At 35.1% G+C, this 17,402-nt stretch overlaps 1 protein-coding gene across 2 annotated transcripts in view; it reads right to left on the bottom strand.

Moving 5' to 3' along the window:
* Positions 1 to 17,402, bottom strand: part of NME7 (NME/NM23 family member 7) — a 263,616-nt gene that overhangs the window by 122,879 nt on the left and 123,335 nt on the right. For both annotated transcript variants that reach the window (XM_082612065.1, XM_082612066.1), the window contains one exon: positions 12,774 to 12,875. In XM_082612065.1, the coding sequence (XP_082468191.1) occupies positions 12,774 to 12,875 (102 nt within the window). The remainder of the gene's footprint in view (positions 1 to 12,773; positions 12,876 to 17,402) is intronic.

The raw sequence follows: 17,402 nt of genomic DNA, 5'->3' as shown, positions 1-17,402 counted from the left end.
TCAGAAAACAATAAGATGCCATTAGTAAGTCCTTATCTATTAATAATTACTCTATATGTAAATGAATTGAATACTCAAAAGGCACAGAGAGGCTGGATGGATTAAAAAAAAAGATCGAACTATATTCTGCCTACAAGAGACTCACTTTAACTTTAAGGACATACATAGGCTCAGAGTGAAGGGATGGAAAATAATATTTCATGCAATTAGAAGTGAAAGAGAGAAGAGCTAGTAATATTTATTCAGAAAAAAATAGATTTTACACCAAAAACTGTAACAAAAAAAATCATTATATAATGATAAAGGGGTTAACTTATCAAGGAGATATAATAATCACAAATATATATACACCTAACATCAAAACACCTAAATATATTAAGCACATACCAACAGATCTGAAGGGAGAAAGAGACAACAATATAATAATAGTAGGGGATATCAATACTCCACTTTCAACAATGAACAGATCATTCAGAGAGTAAGTCAATAATAAAACACTGGAGTTGAACTATACTTTAGACCAAATGAACCTAAGAGACATATACAGAACAATCCCTCCAACAGAAGCAGAATACACATTCTTTTCAACACACAGGGGAACTTCTCCAGGATAGATCATATAATAGGTAACAAAAGAGGCCTTAGAAAATTTAAGAAAGTTGAAATCATACCAAATATCTTTTCTGACCACAATGGTATGAAACTAGAAATCAGTAACAGGAGGAAAACTGGAAAATCCATAAATACTTAGAAATTAAACACTCCTGAACAACCAATGGGTCAAAGAAGAAATCAAAAAGAAAATCAAAAGATATCTTGAAACAAATGAATATGGAAACACATATATTAAAATTTATGGGGGAAGTCTGGAAAGTGTTTGGGACTTGCCTTAGGTGATATCTATTTCCCTGACCCACTCCCTTCACCTCCAGTCATGGGTAGGTTCATGTCCTTTATGGTTCTTTATTATCCTCTACCCCCTAGTGTCTACACTCAGCACTTTGCATCCTACTCATGTAACTGACTATCTCTCCCTTTAGATACCAGGCAAAGTTTTCTTGTACTAGCTCTCCAGCTCAGGGTCTGGTATAACTTCTAAGTTCAATAAATGCTTGTTGAATAACTGCCAAAAAAAAAAAAAAAAGCTTATGGGATGCAGCAAAAATAGATCTAAGAGGGAAACTCATAGTGATAAGTGCCTACATTAAGAGACAAGAAATACCTCAAAATGAACAACTTAACTTATCATCTCAAGGAACTCGAAATTAACTAAATCCAAAGTCAGCAGAAGCAAGAAAATAACAAAGGTCAGAGCAGAAATAAATAAAATAGAGACCACAAAACAATTAAAAGATAAATGAAACCAAAAGCAGCTGGTTTTTTGAAATGATAAACAAAACTGACAAACCTTTAGCTAGACTACTTAAAAAAAAAAGTGAGAAGACTCAAAATTGGAAATGAAAGAGGAGACATTACAACTAATACCAAAGAAATAAAGGATCATAAGAGACTATTGTAAAATCATACACAACAAACTGGACAACCTAGAAGTACTGGATAAATTCCTAGAAATATGAAAGCTATGAAGAATGAATTATGAAGAAATAGAAAATGTGAATAGACCAAAAATGAGGAGGTTGAATCAGCAACCAAAACTCTCCCAATGAAGAAAATCCTAGGACCAGATGGTTTCCCTGGTGAAATCTACCAAATATTTAAAGAAGCATTAACATCAATCCTTCTCAAATTCTTCCAAAAAATTGAAGAGGAATAGGAATGAATACTTCCAAACTCATTCTATGAGGCCAGCATCACCCTGATACAAAAACCAGACAGCGACACCATGATTAAAAAAAAATTACAGGCCAATATCACTGATTAACATAGATGCAAAAATTCTCAACAAAATATTAGCAAACCAAATTCAACAATATATTCAAAAGGATCATACGCCATGATCAAGCGAGATTTATCCCAAGGATGCAAGTATGGCTCAATATCTGCAAATCAATGTGATACAACACATAAACTAAATAAAAATCATATAAACATCTCAATAGATGCAGAAAAAGTTTCTGACAAAATTCAACATCTATTTATCATAAAAACTCTCAACAAAGTGGGTGTAGAGAATACATATCTCAACATAATAAATGTCATATATGATGAACCTACAACCAATATCATACTCAATGGTGAAAATATGAAAGCATTTCCTCTATGATTGGGAACAAGATATGATGCCTACTCTCACCATTTTTACTCAACAGAGTACTGGAAATCCTAGCCACAGCAATCAGGCAAGGAAAAGAAATAAAAGGAATCCAAATTAGAAAGGAAGAATTAAAACTGTCACTATTTGAAGATGGCATGATACTATACATAGAAAATCCTGAACACCACTGAAAAACTAGTAAAATGAATTTAGTAAAGTTTCAGGATAAAAAAAATCAATATATAGAAATCTGTTGCATTTTTATACACCAATAGTGAACTATCAGAACGACAAAATAAGAAAATAATCCCATTTACAATCACATCAAAAGTAATACAATACCTAGGAATAAAACTAACCAAGGAGGGAAAAGATTCATACTCAAAAAACCATAAGACATTGATTTAAAAAAACCTGAAAATGACAAAAAAAGAGGAAAGATATAACATGCTCATGGATTGAAGAATATTGTTTAAATGTCCATATTACCCAAAGCAATCTATAGATTCAATGTAATCCCTATCAAAATTTCGATAGCACTTTTCGCAGAAATAGAACAAACAATCGTAAAATTTTATGGAACCACAGAAGACCCCGGGTAGTCAAAGTAACCTTAAGAACAACAAAGCTAGTGGCATCACACGTCCTGATTTCAAACTACAGTACAAAACTACAGTAATCAAAATAGTATGGTATTGGCATAAAAACAGACATACAGATCAATGGAACAGAATAGAGAACACAGAAATAAACCCATGCATATATGGTCAGTTAATTTACAACAAAGGAGCCAAGAATACACAACAGGAAAAAGATAGTATTTCTGCAATAAATAATATTGGGAAAACTGGACAGCCACATGCAAAGAATGAAACTGGACACTATCCTATACCATACACAAAAATTAATGCAACATGAATTAAAGACTCAATCCATAAAACTCCTAGAACAAGACACAGGCAGTAAGCTCCTTGCTGTCGATCTTGGCAATGATTTTTTGGATCTGACAGCTAAAGCAAAGGCAACAAAAGATAAACTAGTGGGACTACATTAAACTAAAAAGCTTTTGCACAGGACTTCCCTGGCATCCAATGGTTAAGACACTGTGCTTCCACTGCAAGGTTCAATCCCTGGTCCGGGTACTAAGATCCTGCATGCCATGCATGCCATGTGGCCAAAAAAAAAAAAAAAAAAAAAAAATCTTTTGCAAACGAAACCATTAACAAAATGAAAAGGCAGCCTACTGAGCAGGTGATGTTTGCAAATGATACATCCAATAAGGGGGCAATATCCAAAATACATAAAGAACTCACACAACTCAACACCCAAAAAACAACTGAAGTAAAAGAAAACAAACAACTGAAATAAAATACAAAATAAAATGCAAAATTAATACACAGAAATCTGCATTCCTATACACTAACAATGAAAGATCAGAAAGAGAGATTAAGGAAACAATCCCATTTACCACTACATCAAATAGAATAAAATATCTAGGAATAAACCTACCTAAGGAGGCAGAACACCTGTACTCAGAAAACTGTAAGATACTGATGAAAGAAACAAAAGATGACACAAACAGATGGAGAGATATACCATGTTCTTGAACTGGAAGAATTAATATTGAGAAAATGACTATGCTACCCAAAGCAATCTACAAATTAAATGCAATCCCTATCAAATTACCAATGGCATTTTTCACAGAATTAGAACAAAAAACTGTACAATTTGTATGGAAACACAAAAGACCATGAATAGCCAAAGCAATCTTGAGAAAGAAAAATGGAGTTGGTGGGGGACTCCCAGAAATACAGATCGATGGAACAGGATAGAAAGCCCAGAGATAAACCCACGCATATATGGACACCTAAATTACAACAAAGAAGGCAAGAACGTACAATGGAGAAAAGACAGACACTTCAATAAGTGGGGCTGGGAAAACTAGACAGCTACATATAAAAGAATGATATTAGAACACACCCTAACACCATACACAAAAATAAATTCAAAATGGATTAAGACCTAAATGTAAGCCTGGATACTATAAAACTTTTACAGGAAAACATATGGAAAATACTCTTTGATGTAAATCACAGCAAGATCTTTTGCAATCCACCTCCTAGAGTATGAAAATAAAAACAAAAATAAACAAATGGGGCCTAATGAAACTTAAAAGGTTTTGCACAGCAAAGGAAACCATAAACAGGATGAAAAGACAACCTTCAGAATGGCAGAAAATATTTGAAAACAAAGCAACCAACAAGGGATTAATCTCCAAAATATACAAGCAGCTCATGCAGCTCAATATCAAAAAAACTCCAGCAACCCAATCAAAAAATGGGAAGATAGGGCTTCCCTGGTGGCGTAGTGGTTGAGAGTCCGCCTGCCAATGCAGGGGACACGGGTTCGTGTCCTGGTCCGGGAAGATCCCACATGCCGCGGAGCAGCTGGGCCCATGAGCCATGGCTGCTGGGCCTGCAACTCCAGAGCCTGTGCTTCGCAATGGGAGAGGCCACAGCAGTGAGAGGCCTGCATACTGCAAAAAAAAAGAAAAAAAAAAGTGTGTGGGGGAGATATAAACAGACATTTCTCTAAAGAAGACATATAGATGGTTAAAAAGCACTTGAAAAGATGCTCAACATCACTAATTATTAGAGAAATGCAAATCAAAACTCCAGTGAGGTATCACCTCACACCAGTCAGAATGGCCATCATCAAAAAATCTACAAACAATAAATGCTGGAGAGGGTGTGGAGAAAAGGGAACCCTCCTACACTGTTGGTGGGAATGCAAACTGGTACAGCCACTATGGAGAACAGTATGGAGGTTCCTTAGAAAACTGAAAATAGAGCTACCATATGACCCAGCAATCTCAATCCTGGGCACATATCCAGAGAAAACCATATTTGAAAAGATACATGCACCCCAATGTTCACTGCAGCACTATTCACAACAGCCAGGACATGGAAGCAACCTAAATGTTCATCAACAGAGGAATGGATAAAGAAGATGTGGTACATATATACAATGGAATATTACTCGGCCATAAAAAAGAACAAAATAATGCCATTTGCAGCAACATGGATGGACACTCATACTGAGAGAGATTCTCATACTGAGTGAAGTAAGTCAGAAAGAGAAAGACAAATACCATATGATATCTCTTATATGTGGAATCTATAAAAAGGCTACAAATGAACTTATCTACAAAACCAAAACAGAGTTACAGATGTAGAAAATAAACTTATCGTTACCAGGGTGTAATGGGGGGAGGGATAAATTGGAAGATCAGGGGCACAGATACACACTACTATATATAAAATAGATAACTACAGTAAGTTCCCTACATACAAACGAGTTCAGTTCCAAGAGTGCATTCGTAAGTCCAATTTGTTCGTGAGTCCAACAAAGTTAGCCTAGGTACCCAACTAATACAGTTGGCTATACAGTACTGTACTGTAATAGGTTTAAAATACTTTTCACACAATAATACATCAAAAACAAACACACACAAAAAATAAACAAAACATTTTTAATCTTACAGTACAGTACCTTGAAAAGTACAGTAGTACAGTACAACAGCTGGCATACAGGGGCTGGCATTACTGATGGGAGGAGGGAGAGGAGGTGGGAGATGGTAGAGCTGAAGGATTGTCAGCAATAAGAGATGGCGGACAAGCTGCAATTTCACTCATGTCTGATGTTGATGGCTCAGGTTCTGGTTCCTTGCTGGATTCAATTCTATCTACCCTCTTGAAAAAAAAATCCAGTTTTTTTCATGTCTGGGTAGTAGCTAATTTTTTCTCATCATAGATGACATGGCAGCACTGGATTGCATTCTGAACGGCTGCTGTAACCTTTGTGTACCATTCTACATTCGGGTCCTGTGCCTCCTCAAATAAAGAAAATCCCCTTGCCATGTCCTGCATCGTGAATCTCTTAGGTTCTTCAGTTACTTCTTACTTCTATCTCTCTTTGTCCTTTCTCTGGGCCTCTAATTCCATCACTATCGCTTGGCACTTCTTAGCAGTACCAGCTACATCACCGCTGCTTTACACTTGCTTCTGAACATCCTGGGCTTGAAATAAAGATACTGTACTACTGTACACTGTACAGTAAAGTACACAAAAGCACAACCATTTGTAGAGGATGCACGCATGTGACAACGTACACCAGATACGCAAACTAACTTACATGATTGGACATGCGAACACAGTTCAAATCTCTGAAAGTTCCCAACTTGAAGGTCTGTATGTAGGGGACTTGCTGTAATAAGGACCTACTGTATAGTACAGGGAACTCTAATTCAGTACTCTGTAATGGGCTATATGGGAAAAGAATCTAAAAAAAAGTGGACATATATATTTGTATAATAGATTCACTTTGCTGTACAACTAAAACTAACACATTGTAAGTCAATTATACTCCAATAAAAAGTAAAAAAAAAAAAATGGCAGAGAACCTGAATACATGCTTTTCCGTAGAAGACATACAGATGGACAACAGATACATGAAAAGATGCTCAACAACTGCATAATGGAATATTACTCAATCATAAAAAGAAGAAATCTTGCCATTTATAACAACATGGATAAATCTACTGTGTATTACACAAGTGAAATAAGTCAGACAGAGAAAGAGAAATACCACATGATCTCACTCATATGTGGACTCTTAACAAACACATGGAAGAAACAAAACAAAATAGAAACACTAATAGATACACAGAGCAAACTGGTGGTTGCCAGAAGGGGTGGGGGTTGGGTGAGATAGGTGAAGAGGATTAAGAGGTACAAACCTCCATTTATATAATAAATAAATCATGATGATGTATAAGGAATATATATAAGCATAAGGAATATGGTCAAAAATATAATTATTTTGCATGGGGACAGATGGCTACTAGATTTATCATGATGATAATTTCACAATGTATGCAAATGTCAAATCACTACATAGTACTCTGAAACATAATGGGTAAGTCAACTATATTTCAATATTTTAAAAAAAGCATTGAATATGGCTGTGGAAGAAAACTGAGAAGATAATTGACGGGAGCTGAGCTCTGAGGCCAGGTGTTGGGTGAATCTTCCACATGGATGTTATGGTAAGAAATGGGATGAAGAGAAGGACTATGATCATGGTTTCCAAGACTTCACTTCAGTGACCAGAAAGTCAATAGATGACAGAAGCAACAACTTCCAAGCATTTCTCTTCCAAGTTTCAACAACTTCCTGCACATTCATGAAGAAAGAACTGCCCTTCAAAATATCATGATACTTCTACTTTGATCCTGAAATCAATGAAGGCCACTAGATAGCAGGTGAAATATCCCTCTGGAAAATCAAATGAATGAAAAACTTCATTAAATTTGAAGAGCCACTTTTACTTTTTGTGTATGAAAATGACTCAATTCAATCTGGCAATGGGGTAAAGGTTTCAAAGTATGAAAGCAGATGAGGGTAGATATTCACTTGACAAAATAATTCAGATTCCCTTAAATAACATCCTTTGCATAAAATATTTTACTAACACATTTTTCACGTGTTCACATTTTTCATAAAATACGGCACACCTATGTTAGGTTATTTTGGCTTCTCATACTCACCAGTCCAAGAACAAATATATTCTGCATGATTTTTCCAGACAATTTACCACTTCTTTGGTGACTCTTCAGGTTCCTAATGGCTCAGCAGGAAAACTGCCAAGCTACTCAACAGTGAAATTCTTCAGCAGGTGCAACTAAAATCTCTTCCAGAGGCAAATCTGGAACAGATTATCTGCCTAAGTGAATGTATTTTCTGCAGGTGATTGTGTGGTGAGTGAATACTTCTGTAATTGTAAAGGAATCTGTTGTGACAATTTTACCATTCTATATAGTAGCGTCCAACATTTTTCAAGCACCCTTATGAGTAGAATATGTACATACATCAAAATATGTATCTATTTTAATAGATTATTTAAATGTACTCTTATTAGTCCACACATTAAATACACCAAACTTTATTTTTTCTTATTTCTCATATGGTAAATAAATATAAATGGAAAGTCTAATAATCCCCACTCCCCCACCCACACACACAATGTATTGTCTTGTGCACCTCCCCCTCTTTGGAGACCACCTCTGGACAGACTGGAAGAAATTCCATTCATACATATGACTGTTTCCTTCCAGCTATGAGACCACAGAGAGGCAGAATCTCTGCAAATAGCAGATATCAATGATGAAAGTGATGTCAATATACAACATATACAGTTGACCCTTGGACAACAAGGGTTTGAACTGCTCAGGTCCATTAATATGCAGATTTTTTCCAACAGTAAATACTACACAACTTGCGGTTGGTTGAATCTGTGGCTTCAGAACATGGATATGGAGGAACCACAGATATGGGAGGATGACTATAAGTTACACATGGATTTTTGACTGCTCAGAGGCTTGGTGCCCCTCCACTCATTGTTCAAGGGTCAACCGTATGGTTACAAAGTGATCTAATGATCACTGTTAGGCCGAATCTTCTTTTGAATCAACTTAAAAAGTAGTTCTACATCTTAGAAAAGTATAAAGAAAAAAAGGACCCACTTTGTAGATAAAATACATTCAAACAATAAATTAGTACCAGTTGTTAAGTAGGTGTAAAAATATAGCCAGTGTATTCATTAATTCTTCAAATATTAATTGCATGGCCATTATGTACCTGGCTTTCTTCCAAGTGCTAATTATATTGACGTGTATTGTAACTGAGGCTCTTACTTTATATGTGGGAATTACTAAGCAGTGAAGAAATAAATTTCTAAATTATTTTAATATAACACATGAACAGATTGGCACACCTGGCAGTTAAAAGTGAGATTGCTACTTAATTATCAATTCTGTCCCCTAGAGCTAAACCATTAAGTTCCTCAAAGATAAGGACTGTATTTGTATATTAATATAAACCTGGTAGCACCTAGCATAGTGGCTGGCATGTAGTAAACATTCAATATCTATTTACTGGAAAGGTGGGAGAAAAGGGAGAAAGAGAGAGGAGGAAGGATAAATGAACTAAAGTCTGAGACCAAACTGTAAGAGCCATTTTATTGTCCCTAAAGCTTGACTGTAACTACTAATGGTATTTCTTCTGACTTGAAAATACCCATCAAAAGAATATGGTTGTGAACAGGGAACTAAACTCAATATTTTGTAATAAACTATAAGGGAAAATAATCTGAAAAAGAAGAGATATTTATATATGTGTATAACTGAATCACCCTGCTGTACACCTAAAACTAAGACAACATTGTAAATCAACTATACTTCAATAAAATTAAGAAAAAATAAAAACACCCCAAATTAAACTAAGTTTAATAAAATCATATGGTCCCACTTGAAATCCTGTACCTATACTTAGAAACAGTACATAATTCAGGACCCTGAGACTAAAGAGGAGAAATTAGTCTTGAATCAGCCCCAACTGCTCATTTAAAAGTTCATTTACTTTCAGGTTTTATGATAAAATAAAATGTATTTTTCTTATTATAAACATAATATAAATACTTTGAAGAAAATTTGTAAAATATAGGAAAGTAGAATTGAACATTATTATAATCCTACCATCAAGACAGCCACTATTAACATTTTATATGTTAAATTAGTACGAAATTTTTAAATCCCTGTGATACAGCTTTGTATTGATATAATGCAATAAGGGGCTCATAAATAACTAGAATGAAAAAAATATAGTGGAGTAATTCCAACTATGCTTAATGACACAAGACTTAGGACCCTGAAAGAGATTATGAGTTCCTTAAGGAAAGATACCTTGTTCTAGTCATCTTTGTTATAGCCCAGCCATGGGACCAAGCAGTGAGCCTTGTACATATTATACTATTCATTCCATAAATGTTCACTGAATAAATATCTAGAAAGAAAGGGAATCAGCAAATTTTTTACTGTCAGGACTCTTCCTTCTATGATTACTCACCTGCTCACTTTCCAACTCTTCCCCCAATGACCTTATTTCTATCATTCATTGCCCTGTACTTTAGCTACAGTAATAACAGTTTGCTGCAGCCCAAAAGTGATGCTGTTTTATGCATTCATAACTTTACTCCTATCATTCCCCACCTTCTTCACTTAGCTAACATCTACTCATTCCTCATAATTTAGCTCAGATGTCATGTTCTTCAAGAAGAATCTCCTGACCCCATCATCCATCCCCAGACTAAGCTAAATGCTATGATTCTGGGCTCCCATAGTACAATGCACACAAACATCCAACAATGCAGTTGCCACAAAACATGGAAACTAACCACTTATATATTTGTGTCCACTCATAGAATGTAAGCTCTTTAAAGCTTCTTTCTTTATAGTCACAAATATGAGCACAGGTTCAATGAATATTTATTGAATGAATGAAAGAATGAACAAACTCATCTCATTCTTTTTTTGTCTTAGTTTCTCTCTAATTTAAACTCTGTTTGGTCAGCTGGTCACCCATAATTTTAATTATCTTAAAAAACAAATGAATAAAACCTCCTCTTGGTCATAAAACACAAATCAAAAATTAAAAACGGCAAACACTGAGTTCTGCTTATTCATCTAGCCAAAAAGTATTCCTTCTTAATATCTTACAATTACTATTTAATAAACAATTAATATCACCACCACTTTCTCCTAATGTCCTCTAAAGCAGAATCACATTTTAATAATCACTCTTTCACAATCACACATATTACTTACTTCTATTCTTCTTTCTCCCTGAAAAGATATAAAGTAGGTCCTGCCAACTCTTTCTCTACTAATGTCATCAGGTCTGCTCCTTCCCTTTTCTATAGCTCCTGCCTTTAATCTCTTCCAATTTAGTTTGACCTAGTTTCATCAAAGGAATAATTTAGTATATCCAAAGTTAAACTACATACAAGGAATTCCTATTTTCTACTATACAGTATTCTAATTATACAGAATCCACAATTTTTAGCCTGGCTTTTAAAGCTATGCATCCCATACTCATCTCTACCAGTATTCCCTACTTTGTTTCCTCTCAGAAAACATATCTCCTTGTGTTTCTAGGTATGCATTTCCCATTGAAGCCAAGCAAATATTCTTGCTGTATACCATAGTAAATCTTCAAACTCTTTCACTGTTACCTTTGTACATAGAGTTTTACAGCTTTCCCTATTCTCTTCATGCCTTGATTCATCTTTAAAATCCCTGTTTACATTTCTCTTCCTCTTACAAAGATTCTTTAATTACCTTCAGGTCATACTAATTGCTCCCTTAATAAACAACCCTTCACCATTTGTATTTTACCTGAACTAACAATATTTTAGACCTTACTAGTATGTTGCTCTGTAAGTGTTTGGAAAGATCTTTATGTATGTGCTTTTTTTTTGTACATTTATTTTATTTATTTACTTTTGGCTGCATTGGGTCTTCGTTGCTGTGCGCAGCCTTTCTCTAGTTGTGGCGAGCAGGGGCTACTCTTCATTGTGGTGTGCGGGCTTCTCATTGCGGTGGCTTCTCTTGCAGAGCACAGGCTCTAGGCACGCATGCTTCAGTAGTTTTGGCACACGGCCTCAGTAGTTGTGGCACATGGGCTCTAGAGCGCAGGCTCAGTAGTTGGGGCACATGGGCTTCACAGCATGTGGGATCTTCCTGGGCCAGGGCTCAAACCCGTGTCCCCTGCATTGGCAGGCAGATTCTTAAACACTGCACCACCAGGGAAGTCCTGTATGCGCTTTTTGATCATTGAGAACAGGTGTATTGGTTTTTTTCCTACAGGGCTTAATCTAGCAGCACTCTCATACAAGCTGGCTTCTTAATAGGTGCTGCTAATTTTTTATCTTACAATTTAAGGGAACTCAATAAATTGTCTGAATTAAATTAAATTGAATTGGCTGTTCTTCATCAATAAACTTTACAAGTGATAGTGAAATAAAGGGTAAATTTAAATTATAGTTAGTGTTTAAAATTGGTAATACTTCCTATAATCCTACCCAGCTTATAACATTTGCATGGAGCTTTTGCATATGTATTCAAATGTTACTTCTGCTTTTCAGTCCCATCCCTGTCTCCATTCCCCTTACCACCAAATGTCCACGTGAAGAAAACCTGAAGCAAACTGAAAGGCATCCTAGAGAATATCACTTTTCACATAAGTCCCACTGCTCATATTTATTTACATATCTGGTATGAAGCCACCATATCAATATTCTTCACATTGAGAGCTTTATTTATGGCCTCCCTATGTCAAAGGATAATTAATACTTTAGACAATTTCTATCACAGAGCTTAACAAATTTACTTACCTACACAATTTAGCAACAAGAAGCAATAAAAGAAAATGCCACAGGGTTCCTGCCTATTCTATATTGTCACTAGGGTAATAAAAATTCACTTTTGTGGGAATACTGTATAAGAAATAAAGGATGTAAAATGCAATTTTGAATAAAAATTTGTATCTATTACATTAATTTTGTATTATTTCTTTTAAAGGACTAAAACCATCAAAAACCTGTTAACATCTTTAGTTAATGGATAAAACAAACCTACTTTACATTTTAAACAATAACTTACAGGATCAGCAGGTCCACAGAATTCTCGAAATGTCACTGTAGGATTAGTCTGTTGAATCTCCATTGCTACACAAGGGCCAGAATACATTTCTGTCACCATTTCCTATAATATGTAATATAAAATAATATTAAACAAGTAGTATTTAATAATCTTTTACTCCTCCTCTTTTAATTGTACCACTATTCTACTGAACTCAAAATGTTAGAGTTATGTTTGACATCTTCTCTACCTGTACCCTCTATGCCAAGCAGTTCCCACATTTTGTCCATTTTTCCTGCAAAAATAAATTTTAGATATGTCCCCTTTTCTCCATTCCTACCACTACCACTTTAGTTTAATGCTTTACCACTTGACATGTTCACTACTTGAAACTAGCTTCTAGTACATCTTCCTTTTAAAAGGCTCTCTCCCCTTGAACACAGTACTGTCAAACGAACACTTCTAAAGATATAAATTCCAAAGTGTCTATCACAAAGAAACTTATAAAAATCATAATGAGTTCCAGCAATAAGGAATAACAGGCACCAGATTTATTCTCTCACATTAAACATCTAGAAACTAAATATATATATATATATATAAAACAACAGTTTTCAGACACTGGATGACAGACAGCACAGTACTATGATCCTCTAGAGGAGGAAAACAAAAGCTATATAACAGCCCCATCTTACTGCCTGAAGGCTTCCAGACAGTGGGATAGGTAGAGGAAACACAAAAGGGCCCAACATTCTCACTGAGTAGAAGAGACAAAGACTGGAGTTTAGGGAGACCAATGAGGCTAGAATTTGCAGGACAGAATACTACAGGAGGTGGGAGAGCTACAGGAGAGTAAGCTACAGGGATTTGCAGAGAAGTTCACTTGAGTCTTTGACTAAGAGTCTGTGTATGTATAAAGGATACTACGCAAGGCTGAAAAAAAGAACTACCAGAAAGCAGTAAATGAAACAATTCACAAAGATAGCACAAGGCTGAGAAGAGTTTGTGCTTCTACCAGCCAGAGTGGAAAGCCCTCATATGATACACAGGGCATCAGGTAGAGTCCTCAGAATGGTACTGAATCGTAGTAATTGGCCTAAACTTGCTTTAGATATGGAATGCTCTATACCTATCCTATAAAAGCTTAAAAGCAAGTCTCAGGGGATTTCCCTGGTGGTGCAGCGCCTAAGAATCCACCTGCCAATGCAGGGGACACAGGTTCGAGCCCTGGTCTGGGAAGATCCCACGTGCCGCAGAGCAACTAAGCCTGTACGCCACAACTACTGAGCCCACGTGCCACGACTACTGAAGCCCACGTGCCTAGAGCCCATGCTCCGCAAACAAGAGAAGCCACCGCAATGAGAAGGCTGCCTGCCGCAACAAAGAGTAGCCCCCGTTCCCCGCAACTAGAGAAAGCCTGCGTGCAGCAATGAAGACCCAATGCAGGCAAAAGTAAATTAAAAAAAAAAAAAAATTTATTAAAAAAAAAAAAAGCAAGTCTCAGAAGGGTCCAATTGATCCCAAGTAACTTGATGAGTGCCAGAACAAAGTCAAACATTCTTCAAAGGGATACAAAAATACCATGTAACACTGTAAGTTTCACAACATCAGCATATAGTAAAAACTACCAGGCATGCAAAGAAGTAGGAAAATATGAACCATCATCAGAAGGAAATAAATAGACACAGACCCAGCAATGACAGAAATGATGGATGTAATTACACAAGAATGTTAAAACAGTCACTATAAATAGGTTCTATATGCTCAAAATATAGAAGGAAACGTGGACATAATGCACAGAAAACAGAAGATATTAAAAAGATCCCAATAGAACTTCTAGAGATGAAAATTACATCTGAACTTAAAAATACACTTTATGGGATAAACAAGATAAGATTTTGTGGAAGATCAATGAATTTGAAGGCATGCAATAGAAACTATTAAAAAGCAAGCATGGAGGGAAAGAAAAATAAAGAAAAATTTAAAAACTAAAAAAAAAGACTTATGGGACAATGACAAGCTGCATAATTGGAGCCCCAAAAGAAGAAAGGGTGATGAACAGAAATATATTTCAAGAATTAATTGCTAAAAAAAGTTCAAATTTGATGAAACCCACAAACCCACATATCCAACAAAATCAAAGGAGACTAAATGGAAAGAAAAAGTAGGGCACATCATAATCAAATTGGCTATAAAACAACAAAAACAACAACAAACAAAACAACCCAGTGATAAACAGTAAAAACAAAAACAAAAACCTTAGAAACATCCAAAAAAGAAAAATAACAGTAGAACAAAGATAAGGATAAAAACAAAAACAACAACCTATCTAGAATTCTATAACCGGTTGAGAAAACATTTGGAAAATATTTTCCAAAATGAATGAAAAATAAAGACTTTTTCAGAGTATAGGTCTTTAACCTCCTTGGTTAAGTTTATTCCTAGGTATTTTATTCTTTTTGATGCAACTTTAAATGGTGATTGTTTTCTTGCCTTCTCTTTCTGATAGTTCATTATTAGTGTATAGAAAAGCAACACATTTCTATATATTAATCTTATACCCTGCAACTTTACTGAATTCACTTATTAATTCTAATAGTTTTTTTGGGTGGAGACTTTAGAAATTTCTCTATATAGTACCATATCATCTGCAAATCATGACAGATTTTATTTCTTCCCTTCCATTTTGGATGCCTTTTATTTCCTTTTCTTGTCTGATTACTGTGACTAGGACTTCTAATACTATGTTAAATAAAAGTTGGGAGAGTGGGCATCCTTGTCTTGGAAGTGAAAGACTTATACTATGAAAACCATAAAACACTGATGAAGGAAATTAAAGACAATACAAAGAAATGGAAAGACTGCAGAAATTAATATTATTAAAATGGCTATATTACCCAAAGCAATCTATAGATTTAATGCAATCCCTTTCAAAATCGCCATAAAATTTTGCACAGAATTCAAACAAATAATCCTAAAGTTTATATGGAACCACAAAGGACCCTGAATTGCCAAAGCAATCTTCAGGAAAAAAAGAACAAAGCTGGAGGTATCATGCTCCCTAACTTCAGACTATACAACAAAGCTATGGTAGTCAAAATAACATGGTACTGACACAAAAACAGACACATAGATCAAGGGAACAGAATAGAGAGCCCAGAATAAACCCACACACTATGGTCACTCCACAACAAAGGAGGCAAGAATATACAATGGAGAAAAGACAGTCCCTTTAACAAGTGGTGCTGGGAAAACTGTACAGCTACATGTAAAAGAGTGAAATTAGAACATTTCCTCATACCATATACAAAAATATACTCAAAATGGATTAAAGGCCTAAATGCAAGACCTGAAACCAAAAATTTCTAGAAGAAAACATAGGCAGAACACTTTAACATAAATTGTAGCAATATTTTTTTTGGATCTGTCTCCTATGACAAAAGAAATAAAAGCAAAAATAAATATATTGGACCTATTAAACTTAAAAGTTTTTATACAGCAAAGGAAACCATTGACAAAATGAAAAGACAACCTACTGAATGGGAGAAAATATTTGCAAATGCTATGACCAATAAGGGGATAATATCAAAAAATAAATTAAAAGCTCATATAATTCAATATCAAAAAAAAACAACTCGATTAAAGAACTGAATAGACATTTTTCCAAAGAAGACCTACAGATGGCCAACAGGCACATGAAAAGATGTTCAACACTGCTAATCATCAGAGAAATGCAAATCAAAACCACAATGAGATATCACCTCACAACTGCTAAAATAGCTATTATCAAAAAGTCTACAAACAACAAACACTGGTGAGGATGTGAAGAAAAGGGAACCCAAGTACACTCTCAGTGGGAATGTAAATTAGTGCAGCCACTATGGAAAACAGTATGGAAGTTCCTCAAAAAACTAAGAATAGAACTACCATATGATCCAGCAATTTCACTGCTGGCTATATATCTGAAGAAATGGAAACACTAATTCAAAAAGATACATGCATTCCAATAGCAGCATTATTTACAAGAGCCAAGATATGGAAGCAATCTAAGTATCCAACAACAGATGAATGGATAAGATGTGGTATATATATATACAATGGAATACTACTCAGTCATAAAAAAGAATGAAATTCTGCCATTGGCAACAATGTGCATGGACCTAGAGGCTTAGTGAAGTAAGTCACAGAAAGACAAATACTCTATATGTTATCATTTATATGCAGAATCTTAAAAATAAAACAAACACATGTACATAACAAAAGAGAAACAGACTCACAGATGTAGAGAACAAACTAATGGTTACCAGTAGGGAGAGGGAAAGGAGTAGGGGCAAGATAGGGGTATGGGATTAAGAGATACAAACTGGCATGCATAAAATAAGCAACAAGGATATATTGTCAGGGAAATATAGCCATTATTTTTAATAACTTTAAATGGAATATAATCTATAAAAATATTGAATCACTGTGTTGTACACCTGAAACTAATATAATATTGTAAATCATTGATCTTTCAATTAAAAAAAGACTTTTTCAGACAAACAAAATCTGAGAGAATTCACCACCACCAGCCATATACCATAGAAAATGTTAAAGGAAGTACTTCAGACAGAAGAAAAATAATGCCAGACAAAAATATGGATCTATACG

The sequence above is a fragment of the Mesoplodon mirus genome (genome assembly GCF_964341445.2).
Source record: "Mesoplodon mirus genome assembly, chromosome: 3".
NCBI classification, from domain to species: Eukaryota; Metazoa; Chordata; class Mammalia; order Artiodactyla; family Ziphiidae; genus Mesoplodon; species Mesoplodon mirus.
Note: the sequence above shows the minus strand (reverse complement) of the source record. Positions and strands in the feature narration are given on the sequence as shown.